This window comes from Typopeltis vanoorti, chromosome 14 (assembly GCF_054136105.1).
Source record: "Typopeltis vanoorti isolate ZY-2024b chromosome 14, IOZ_Tvanoo_1.0, whole genome shotgun sequence".
In the NCBI taxonomy this organism is placed as follows: domain Eukaryota; kingdom Metazoa; phylum Arthropoda; class Arachnida; order Uropygi; family Thelyphonidae; genus Typopeltis; species Typopeltis vanoorti.
The window spans coordinates 79,819,473-79,832,140 of record NC_143562.1 but is presented as its reverse complement, the minus strand read 5'-3'; the positions used below and the strand labels follow the sequence as shown (position 1 = coordinate 79,832,140).

The following is a 12,668-nucleotide window of genomic DNA, read 5'->3' as shown; positions in this document are numbered from 1 at the left end:
AAAATTTTTTTCATATACAGTTGACCCCTGAACAGTGCGGGGGTTAGGCTTCCTGCACAGTTCAAAAATCTGTATATTACTTTTGACTCTCCAAAAATTTAACCACTAAGAGCTTACTGTTGACCAGAAGCCTTACTGATAACATAAACAGTTGATTAACAAATATTTGGTATGTTATATGTATTATATACTCTATTCTTATAATAAAGTAAGCTAGAGAAAAGAAAATATTATTAAGAAAATCATAAGAAAGTGAAAATACATTTACAAAAATGTACTATATGTATCGATACCATAAGTTTGCATCATCTGTTTACAAGATGTATCATATGTCTGTTAGTACCTACATCAGTATTGTCTGATATGATACAAAACACTGTACATGTTATATGTATTACAAATGCTAGACATCAAAAATGAAAAGATAATGTGAAAAAGAAATTATTCATATTTATTTACAGTTATAATGAATTCATGCATTGATAATGAAGCAGCAGCAACATGATTGCTTTATGGTAGCCTAGTGCAATCGATACGATTGCTTTGCAGTAGCCTAGCCCATGCACTAATGAATGAATCATCATAAAATTTGTATCCTAATTAATTAATTTAACTAATTAATAACAGTTAATTTTATGCAATTATGATTTAATACTGCATCTTTATGTTTGTTTACATTTCTCTCAACTACAAATGGCACCATGTACGATCTGTAAGCATTTGTGTGCATAAGTTATGATAAATTTTAACTTTTATAATAGATTTGTGCATGTTTTATGGTATTAAATGATAAAATAGTCTGGTATCTACATATATTTTATGCATTCATAACATACCTAACTTTTTCTTAATTTTTTCAATATATCTAGACTATGCATTCATCTGGGAGTTTTTTTTCAAATTTTCGCAAATATCCAAAAAATTTTCCAATATATTTATTCAAAAAAGTCCGTGTGTAAGTGGACCTCTGCAGTTCAGACCTGCATTCTTCAAGGGTCAACTGTGGAAATAAAAATGTAGTTTGTCCTTAACTTTTGGACACCAGTGTATTAACTTAACATCTGATCTCCATGAAGTTAGAGACTCATTGTGGGAGGTACACACTACCACACACAAAGCTCATCAACCATACTTTAAACTGATTCAATGTGTCTACATTAATGACACAGTCAGGCAACGTATTCCATTCGCCAACCACTCTCTATGCAAAGAACGACTCGTCACTTATCTGCTAACACTCTCCTTATACAGTTTCCAGGGGTGGCCTCTTGTTCTACTCCCCCCCCCCTCCTCCTCCTCTCCCATTCGATAAACATTTCTTCCAAGTCAGCCTGATAACAAACCCTAACTTATATGTCTCAATCATATTCCACCTCCTCCTATTCATGAGGCTTTGCAATTTATTCTTTCAGTCTGTCTTTATATTCCACATTCCAAAGACCACTGACCACCATTGGGAATCTTCTCTGGACCCTTTCTTACATATTCTCATCACCACCATGAAAATCCAGTGACTAAATCTGTGCACAGTAATCCATATGAGGCCTTATACAATGGAATCATAACCTCTTCATTTCTGCATGTCAGGATCCTCTCCATCATTGCCATTACCCAATGTGACAACTTTACAACCAACTTGTGCAATGTGGCCTCTGAATTTCAAGTCCTGCTACACCACCTCTTTCAGATATCTCATCTCCTCTACCTCCTTTAAAGTTTCTCCACCAAGTGTATATTTTGCATCCCATTGGTGCTTACCAGATTTTAAAACCTTCCAATTTGCAACATTGAACTGATAGTTCCACTCACCTACCCATTTATACAATCTATTCAAATCCTCCTGTAAAGCCATAACATCTTCTTGATTATCCATTTGATCTCCCCAAATGCAAAACTTGAGCCAGTTTTGCATCAAGATATATGGAATACAGTTTTTATATCACATTATCATCATTAATTCCTTTAATAGTATATAAGAAGATAAATATCACACAAAAAAAAGGGAAACTTTTCTCCCTTTCTAAGCTTTTTTAAGCCTCTAGAACAGTTAGCGATATTTATTTTCTTATATTCTTTCCATGAATTTGGGAAGAATATAAATGCTTCTTTTACTCATAAATAGTTTTTTTTTTCACTCAGTTACAAAGTAAATTATGCTTGATAAGAAATGTGTTCTTGTTTAATCCTTTATCCAAGTGTAAGCAAACAAAGTTTGAACATGAGGTATATTTATGATTAGGCTACTGTATATAAACTATTGACCTCACATCAGTTGCTTTGGTTCCCATAATACAAAGCATGCTTCCTTTAGGATGTCCAAGAATATAATCTCTTTTCAGGTATAATTTACCATTTACTCATAGCTTTTTTATATTTTTCTCTCTATTCCCTAAGTGCAGCTGCTGACTTTTTTGTCATGATTTTTGATATGATTTCTTCTTTACTAGGACTGACTTGTGAGCTTCATAAATCCACCACAATGTTCTGATCTTGCTATCATTGCAGACATCAGAAGTTGTTGCATTTCAGTTTTTTCAGCATTTATATCAGATCTGTTTTTTGTTCTTTTTTTTTTTCAAACCTTCACTTTTTTTTTTTTTTTTTTGTATTTTTATCTTTATCTTTGAGTCTGCTGTTCACATCTGAAAGCTGCTAATGTTTGATTCTTTTTAAAATGTTTGTACATTTTCAAAACTAAATAATGATGACTTTGTATTTCACATTCCCTGTATGCACCCTATGTCCTGAAAATATGTGAATATATCACTGTGAACAATAGCATAGTCAACAAGATTTTTCTTTTTTTCTTGGATATTCATTCCATATGAATTTAGGTTCAATCTTATGTTGCAACATAATGTCTGTAGCGACTACTCCATGTCTTGAACAGCAATTTTGTAGATACATTACCATTATTATTAGTGTTGTTCTTTTCTCTAGATTTTCCTAAAAATGTTTATGTCTAGGACATGTCCTATTCTGTCTCTGTCTTCAACAAGAACTAGCTTTCGCTTTTCTTTATACTGCACTCAACTCAAATAAAAACTATCTGTAATTATAGTTAGCAGAGTGTTTCTTGTATCCACTCTCCAGCCAGTAGGCTGCAACTTCAGATCTGTCCACGTATGTGAATGTCTACTAATTCTATGTAGAAAAGGAGTTATGACCCTACTGCTGCTTCTAGCAGAGACTTCACTCCCCCAAATCATATGAGGTATTATATTTACGGCTATTTTGCCTGCTTCTGTTTAGGAGTGCCCCTTTAAAAATAGCATTCACTTAACGCACACACCAACACAAGCATATGTCATGGTCACACATCAGTAAATATAATAGTTTGTTAAGAGGAGTAACATGGGAGTTTTCACAGAAATAATATTCATATGAAGTATTTTGTCAAATTGGAATTTTGTAATTTTTTGGCTAGCTCCTCTTTTCCTTTGATGCTTATGCTGCCAGTGCCTATCATCAGTTCCTTTGAGTTTCAACTTCCTGTAGTTAATTTTTGACTGTTCACTCTGAGATGCACCCAACCTCCTCAAAATAAAAAGGTAACACAGAGGCTTTGTTTAACTGGATGATTTCCTAGCTAGCATGACATTTGATCATATTGTACCTCATCATGTTTGTCTGTGGATTAATACTGTGATCAGTTTAGTCTCAAATTGCCAGCCTATCCTCATTCCTTCAGTATCCAGGTATGCAGGTGGATACTGAATGATGAAGTGCATTACAAAAGGATGAGGATTTTATATTAGATTAAAAGTCGTTAGATCTCCATATTCCTTCTAGGTTATTCGGAGGTCTACTCTCAGCTATCTTGCTTTGTTTCTCAATTAATGTAAATAGGTGATATTCAACCATGAGTACTTAAATGTGGAGGTAAAGTTTGACAATGGCTACACCACCTTCAGAATGCCTACTCAAAAGATTGAGTTTCAGATGATTGTAATAGTAATTATTCCCCTAAAAAATGTCTATTATTATTAGGGGAATAGTAATTATTTCCCTAAAAAGAGCACCCCCACCCTGAGTTTGGAACTCGGGGGGGGGGCTCTGTAGGTGCCAGGGGGAGGAATCCCCCTTTCGAGTTTTCAAAATTTGAGTCATCAGAATTCAAGGAGAACCGACGCCTGTCCGTAACTCGGGGGGGGGGGGGTGCAGAACTCGCCTTTCTAGTTTTCAAAATTCGAGTCTTCAGAATTCAAGGAGAACCGGCCTACCAGTCCGGAACTCGGGAGGGGGGCGACATAGGCACCAGATCCCCCTTTTTTGAAGACTCGACACTCAGGGACTGTCCTGAGTGTCGAGTCTTCGAAATTTGAGTCATCAGAATTCAAGGAGAACGGGCCTACCAGTCCGGAACACCGGGGGGGGGGGGGCACCGTAGGCAGTGCCCCCTAGTATATATATAAAACTGTTCGAGAAAAATGAATAAAAACAAGCTGGGTTAAATGAAATAGGTATTGTCAATACCAGACTTTTTATTATTAAGAGAAATAATTGAGAAATCATGGGAAGATAATAAGGATTATGTTTAAGTTTCGTAAACCTGTTAGCATATGTATCATGAGGTATTGGTCAGAAGTTACTACTTCTGAAGTAGCCAGTGCAGGCTACCATCATTCTCCAAAGTGTTCTATGTCTGTAGATATATGTGGTCATGGGGCCTGTTTTGAGGAATGAAAGACCTGAGTTTCTGGGAGGAAAAACTCTCCGCCTCCATATGAGACTGGATAACTCACCTTTAGTCAAAAAGACCTGATAATGGTTCCTTGCATCATAGACAGGAGTTAAATCCAGGTCTTTCTGACCAATGGGCTTAAGCTATACCAACTTGAGCCTCCATAGCTCAGTTGGTATAGAAAAAGAGAAGTGCATCTTGGCTTATCAAGAGATGATAAGCCAAGATGCATAAAATGCATCCAGTTATATGTAAATAGGTCATTATTACAATGAAATGTATAGCTGATAGTTAAGTTGTAAATCAGCAGTTAGAACTGAAGACTCTACAGGAAGATGGTTTGATGTAAAATCAGATAGCAAAGCAAGGGTGCATGTTATCTCAGCCATTATTTGTTAGACTAATTTCTTTATGTAAATGATACTATGCTCCTAAATAAATCCACTCTCTGAACCTCTGAACTCTAATGAAAAGAAATAACTAGGGCTAATGAATTGGGTATAAAAACAAAAAAAGACATACTCTGAAAATAGTCAGTAAAATGGGGGAAACATCAGCCACATTCTCAACAAAAAATTGAAGAACAGGTTCACCTTTTCTGTTTCTATCTTTCAGCTATTTAGGCACAATGATAATGAAAATAGCAAATCAATATAGATTACATCTTCTTTCTAATATCTTCACTTTTAAAAGTGAGGATATTAGAAAAAGCTAAGCTAGACATAATTAGCAGGCTACTGCTAATCAAGAATGTCTGAGTAGAGGTCATCTAAGATGGTATGGCCACTTGAACAGAATGGAAGAGGAATGGTTAGCTGAACAGGTGTTCAGTGCCAAGATTGCAAAAAAAAAAAGTCTAGCAAAACAAAATCTGGATTGATTGATGGTAATAGGTGACTTAGAAGACCAGAATAAGATATGACAATGTTGAATACCAGTATGGTGTGAGATAGAGGTGAATGGAATGAAATACTTGGTTGGATGTTGTTATGGACCAGGTAATGTGGATGGTGAAATGTATGACCAAATTAGCCAAGCAAATAACATAAGAGTGATCATTATGGGAAATTTTAATTATGGCAATATAGACTGGAATGATGAGAATATAGACTATGAGATAGCAACTGGGAGTAAAGAAAATGAGTTTCTTGAGTTTTTGAGGGATAATTACCTCAGACAGTATGTAACAGAGGGCACACAAGGATTGAGGGTCTTGGATTTGGTCATCTCACCAGTGGATGTACCGTATTTGCCAGCGTATAAGACACACTGGCGTATAGGACGCACCCCCTTTTTTGTACACATTTTTTTAGGAAAAAAATTTTATCACTGAATATTATAATGAATTTACAGTATTTGAAATATAAAGTAATAAGTAGGTCTACTTTCAACAAATACCTAATCTAACTAGGAAAGAGTCCAATCTTTTAATCTTCTTCATGAAAATCCAAAAATTCATCTCCAGAGCTAAATGAAGAGACACTTGAAACCTCTTCTAAATCAGAATCTGAGTCCTCATACAACAAATTGTCCTCTGTACCATCCAGTGCATTACTAATTCCACACTTCTTAAATGATTTAACCACTGTCTCAGTTTTCACAACATCCCATGAAGCTTTGACTCACTCACAAACTTGTGAAATGCTAGGCCTCTTCCTGATGGCATAACCTCAAAATCTGAAGACTGCATCCAGCTGTTCCACTTCTCCTTCATAAATCCCTTAAATGGTTTATTAATACAGGCATCTAAAGGTTGAAGCTGACTAGTTAGACCGCCTGGAATTACAGCTAACCGAGTTTTCAGTTCCTTCAGTTTATTTGTAACATCGTCTGTTCTGTGAGAACGAAACTGATCCCATACTAGCATGGCAGGCTTCTTCAACAGCCCATGATACTATGGTATTTATGGATAGATAAAATTTGGTCTAGGGCCCCCTAGACCAAATTTTATCTATCCATAACTTCATTCCTCCTCCATCCATCCAGCCTTTTGCAGGAACATGTACAAACACTCCTTTAAGCAGTTTTTCTTTGGGTAGCATCTTCCTTTTAAAAACCAATAGTGGTGGCAATTTTGTCCCATCAGCACAGCAGGATAAAATAACCATGTAGTGAGTTTTCTCGTGCCCCAAAGTTTTAATAGTAACACTTTTAGTACCCTTGGAATCTACAGTTTTGTTTGAGTGCACATCAAAAGTCAACGGAACCTCGTCCGTGTTTCCTATTTGCACAAGTTCAAAATTTTCTCGTTTCCTTGTGTTAATGACGAATCGATGAAATTCAGTCATTTTTTTCTTCATATTCAGCTGGCATCTTTTGTGATATTTTTGTTTTAGTCCGCATACATAGCTGGTTTCTCTTCATGAATCTTGAACACCATGATATTGATCCAGTAAAGTTGGCGATCCCTCTGTTAGTGGCTATCGCTTTTGCTTGATGAATAATCATTTTTGTACACAGTGAAAGTCTTGCTATTCTGTGATCTAAAATCCAAGTATTCAGTTCTACCTCAAGTTCTGGCCATTTTGCAGTTCCACTTCGTAGGTTGTGTTTACTGTGAGTTGCTTTTTTTAAATCCTCTTCCTGATTCTGCGTTCTTATCAAGTTCTTATCATTTTCTTAGTTGGGGGTGGTCCTAAATGCCTCTCTGCAGCCTGTTTCCATGTTCTTTAGCATATGCAATCACACGTAGCTTGTATGCAATATTGTAACAATGCCGACGTTTTTCAGCCATAATTTGCCAAGAAATTTAGAGAAAATTTAACGGCAGAAATTTATCACCGTTCACAACTGCAACAACAATTGGAAAGTTTAAATGAACAGGACACAGCTGTGATCATCGATGACAGTGCATGCGCATCCACTGAACTCTACATCAGTGTTTCTCACTCAATGTATCCATGAATTTTATTCTATGCGTTTTATGATTTTATCGAGATCGTAAAACGTTCCTATTGTATCACTGAATAAGGTACAGATCTGCAGGCTGTGCAGTATGTTTCTCAACAAAGAGAAATGTGCAATTAGAGACAACTGGGATAAAAACGGCACTAACTAATGAATCGCATTTCCCCCACCCACAGAAAATGCTGTATGACTCAAGCAAAACTATATGTTGCACCAGACGCGGTGCAACATATAGTTTCGTTTGAGTGAACGTGTTAAAACGAAGAAATATATAGTGAATGTGTTTAAGATATTATATAAGGAATTCGGTTGAAGGGAATTAGCATTTCAACTCAACTGTCGGCTTGTCTTTGTCATTTAGTAGCACGATCTTTTTGTTAATACTGCACCAGTCATATGAATGCGGATGTCTGAAGTTTGAGAAACACTGCTCTATGTAACTGGAATGCTCTCACACACACACCGCAAGGAACCAACAAAGAATTCGCGTAACTCGGAACAGAGAAACTTTCCAGAAATGAAAATAAAAAACTGAGTGTCATCGTATAAGACGCACCCTGTTTTTCAGACCTATTTTCAAAGAAAAAAGTGCATCTTATACACCGGCAAATACAGTAATTATAAATGAGGTGTCAAATCACCAATTGGTGAGAGTGACCATGAGGTGATTACCTGGGTTGTTGCCAACATTGTGAGGATCTCTGTGAGAAAAGGGTATATGTGGAACCACAAGGGGGGGGGGTATTATAAAGAGCTCAGGAGACAGTTTGCAGGTGTAGCTTGGAATCAGGAGTTAGCTGGAAAAGAGATCGCAGCTTAGAGGATTTTCAAAAACTATCTAGTAGATGCAATGTCTAAATGTATTCCAAGGGTGAGAAGGTTAAATAAGGTAGATGTGAAATGGATGAATGAAGAGATTACACATGCAATACAGAGAAAAAGGACATTATGGATGCAGCATAAGAGAAGTGGAAATAACCAATTCCATGAGGAGAAAATGGTATAAGGCCAACTGCTGCACAAGATATAATGGAGATACTTAATGAGCAGTTCGTAAAGGTCTTTCATTCTTGTGAATGTGACTTCATGGAGAGATTGAGAGTTGAGCAAACTAGATGTTAATAAGGCTGTGGGACTTGATAATATATCACCACATATTCTGAAGGAATGCACCAGAGTGTTGATGGAGGAGGAGGAGGAGGAGTTGGAGGAATGTGCCAGGGCCTTGACATTTTTTTTTAATACGAGTCTTTCACTCAGTTCCTAAGGAGGGCAAGATTGTGCCACTCCATAAAGGAGGAGATAGAACTCAAGCATCAAACTATAGGCCTATCTGTGTGGTGTGTCAGGTGTTGTAGTTAAGTTGTTGGAGAAGCTTGTGAGAACTAGGATCCAGAATTGGGTTGACAACAATGGTATTATCTTTGATGGACAGCACAGATTTGCTAAAGGGAGGTCATGTTTTAGTAATCTACTTACTTATTACAATAAGGTGACTGCTTCCTTGGACAGAGGAGAAGGATACACAGTAATATACTTAGATTTTGCAAAGGCTTTTGAGATTACCGCATGATAAATTGATATTGATGAAGATTTGGATGGAGATATTCAGTTGTTTGCAGATGATGCAAAGTTGGGACGAACCATGAAGAGTAGAGAAGATGTTGTCCCTTACAAGAAGACTTGAATAAATTGAGTGATTGGGAATGGGGATGCAAGTTCAATGTTGCAAAATGTAAGGTTTTAAAATTTGGAAAACAAAAATAGGATGCAGAATTTATGCTTGGTGAGGATATATTGTCGGAGGTGGAGAAAATAAGAAATCTGGAGTGATAGTGGATAAGAATCTGAAATTTAGGGGACACAGCCAAAATTGTGAACACAACACAAAGGCTTCTGGGAATGATGCAGAGGACATTGAGTTGTAGAAGTAGGGAGATTCATGTTCCATTGTATAAGGCTTTGATTAGGCCACACATGGACTATTGTGCCCAGATTGGTCACCTGGTTTTCAGAAGGACGAAGAGATGTTGGAGAGGGTCCAGAAGCGACTGACTAAGGTAGTTTCTAACCTCTGGAATGTCGAGTATGAGGAAAGATTTAGAAGATGCAATTTACAGAGTCTGGTGGACAGGAGGAAGAGGGGAGATATGATAGAGACCTACAGGTTACTAAGAGGTGGTTATAGGATCAGTGCTGGAGAGGTTCTTCAGAAAATAGTGAAACATCAATGTCGAGTATGAGGAAAGATTTAGAAGATGCAATTTGCAGAGTCTGGTGGACAGGAGGAAGAGGGGAGATATGATAGAGACCTACAAGTTGGTAAGGGGGTTGTTATAGGATCAGTGCTGGAGAGGTTCTACAGAAAATAGTGGGGCATCAGGGGAGAACCAGAGGTCATCCCTGGAAACTGTATAAAGAGGGTGTGAGTAGGGGAGTGAGAAGCAGGTTTGTTTTCATGCAGAGTTGTGAATGATTGGAATGCCTTGCCTGAGAGTGTGGTGTCTGCCAAGAATTTGGGTGTGTTTAAAGCATGGTATGATGAGCTGTGTGTTTGATAAAAGGACCTCCCAGATGAGTCTTTGAATCAACGGGTTCTTGGGTAGTAACAATAATAATAAGAAGAAATAACTGTAATTTGGAAGAAATTTTTGATCAGCTAGTAATAATAATAAGCGTATTAATGTTGACCTACATAAGTAGTACTTGAGCTTTATATTGGAGAATGATGATGATGATTAGTACTAAACCATAAAATTTTATGCATTTCTTGAAATGAAAATTTTCACATTTTTTTACAGATCATGGAAAATTAAAATTAACCAGATTAAAAATTTTTTTTTCAAAAACATTTTTCTAGTTTTAATCTCATCTGATTACTCAGCTTTTGACTTACCTTTATGTTCTTTCATCTGCTGAAATAAATTTTTAATAAATTATTAGATAAATTTTGTGTTTATTATTGTTATTTTCTTAAATATTAAATATGAAACTTGTGCTTATATTTCTCAGGGACTTATAAGATGTTTAGGAAGTTCCCTTATAGCTGGAATCTGTGAATGTCTAGCCAAAGATTTTCGCCACTACAGAAGTGGAGCACCAGACTTGGTTGTATGGAACCCTGTTACTGGTGTTTATAAAGTATGCAAATATATATAAACTATACAATATATGGCAATGTGCAATTATATATATGATGATTATGGTTATTACATGATGCCTCCATGGAGTCCAAGAACTCAATTGTGGTACAGCATAACACACCACACCACACAACCTGCTGTCTACACTATTATATAATTTTAAAGGAAAACATTTTATGTTGCAGCATATAAACATTCCTGCTTGAAGCTTATATGAATTTCTGTTTTTTATATTGACTGCACACATGAGAGGTTGCAAGTCCTATAATACAATGGTGTTGTGTGTGGTGCAGGTGATTAAGAAGAAAGAAGTAATCTGTTGGCAAGTTTCTTAGTGAAACTTGCCAATATGTTTGGAGTTGGATTATGCATGGTGTTCTTACATGATTAGAGAAAAGTGGAGGAATGGTAGATGCCAGTTCAACAGAGCAACATGCATGAAAGTACCTATAGAAAACGCATAATGCAGAAGCAGAGCACCTATGAAAAGTGACTGGAGTGGAGAGAAAGATAGAGACAGAGTGAGAAGGGTACCCTGTTAGGCAGATTGCCTTCTTCTTCTTCTGTATATAATCAAGAATTGTTAGGGAGGTTTCAGGTGCACCAACCCAAATGTGAGAACAGTGTTCTAAGGTTGGTCAGATTTCAGATTTATAAGTGTTAGAAGTTAAGTAGGAAAGCAATATATATATATATATATATATATATATGTGTGTGTGTGTTAAAGATACCAAGCTATTTTAAACCTGGTTTTACTCCATTTCCCAAGTAAGCAAACAGACAAACAAGTCAAGTTTGCGCCTGCGCGTATTGGAAGTCTAGCTGACCCTCAAAGTAGTGCAAGTCAAGGCAACTCATGGTAAAAAAAAAAAAAAAATGAGACCTCAATAAAGGTCGAAACCGGTCTGGGTAGTGGCCCCTTGCCTTTAATACATAGCATCATACATCTCCTCAAGGAGATGGGCTGTGCATTAAGGGTAAATATTAAGAATAGTGATCAGAGCTTATTTTATTTTTTTTTTTTAACCATGAGTTGCCTTGACTTGCACTACTTTGAGGGTCAGCTAGACTTCCAATACATGCAGGTGCAAACTACTTGGGAAATGGAGTAAAACCAGGTATAAAATAGCTTGGTATCTTTAACATTTATTATACCCAAGGTAAAATACTTTCTACATATATATATATATATATATATATATATATATATATATATATAAAGCTTTTCAGAAGCTGAGGAGGTTACTGATGTAATATATTTATGCCAGGATAAGCTAGATGTGAAAATTAGTCCAAGAAGAGAAAACTGATCATGAAAGGATATTGGAACATTATCAAAAGTGAGAGGGACTGAAGTAGGATCTTTTTTTGGGGGTAACGAGACAGGACTATGTTATGATAGCACTAAAATTCACTAAGCTGTTTTCTGCCTACTTGAGAATGATGAGGAGATCAGTGTTCAAGACATTGATTATGCCAGATCTTGAAGCTGTGATCATTTGTGTGCTACTGGGTTTCTCAAATGAAGAAGAAGAAGAGTGGAGAATATCAGTAGTAAAACTATTAGGATTTGAAGTCAGAGAAAGGAGGTCATTGACATAAAGGAGGAAGAGCATGGGTGAGAGTACAGAACCTGGGTACTCCAGTATAGATAAAGAAATCTAATGAGAGGAAGCCATCAACCACAACATGCAATAAATGACCGGAGAAGAAACTGGTAATTCATTCACAAAGGGCAGGAGGGAGACCATAAGATGGTGAGAAGGTCTCAATGTTGACCTCAATGAAGGTCTCAGGATCATGATCAAATGCCTTTGAGATCTCAACCATATAGGTTTTTCCAAATTTTTCCATGGCATGTGTCCAAAGGTGAGTAAGATTAGTGAGAAGTTTTACTGTAGCATGGTGGAATCCATATTGGTGATCACTAATTA

General features: G+C 36.6%; 1 protein-coding gene across 6 annotated transcripts in view; it reads left to right on the top strand.

Moving 5' to 3' along the window:
* Positions 1-12,668, top strand: part of LOC150099700 (fanconi-associated nuclease 1-like) — a 346,925-nt gene that overhangs the window by 296,075 nt on the left and 38,182 nt on the right. For 4 of the 6 annotated variants that reach the window (XM_090403992.1, XM_090403994.1, XM_090403990.1 and 1 more), the window contains one exon: positions 10,604-10,732. The exons of 1 other annotated variant lie outside the window; for it this stretch is intronic. In XM_090403992.1, the coding sequence (XP_090260118.1) occupies positions 10,604-10,732 (129 nt within the window). The remainder of the gene's footprint in view (positions 1-10,603; positions 10,733-12,668) is intronic. One more of the 6 variants, XM_090403993.1, reaches the window with a different exon arrangement.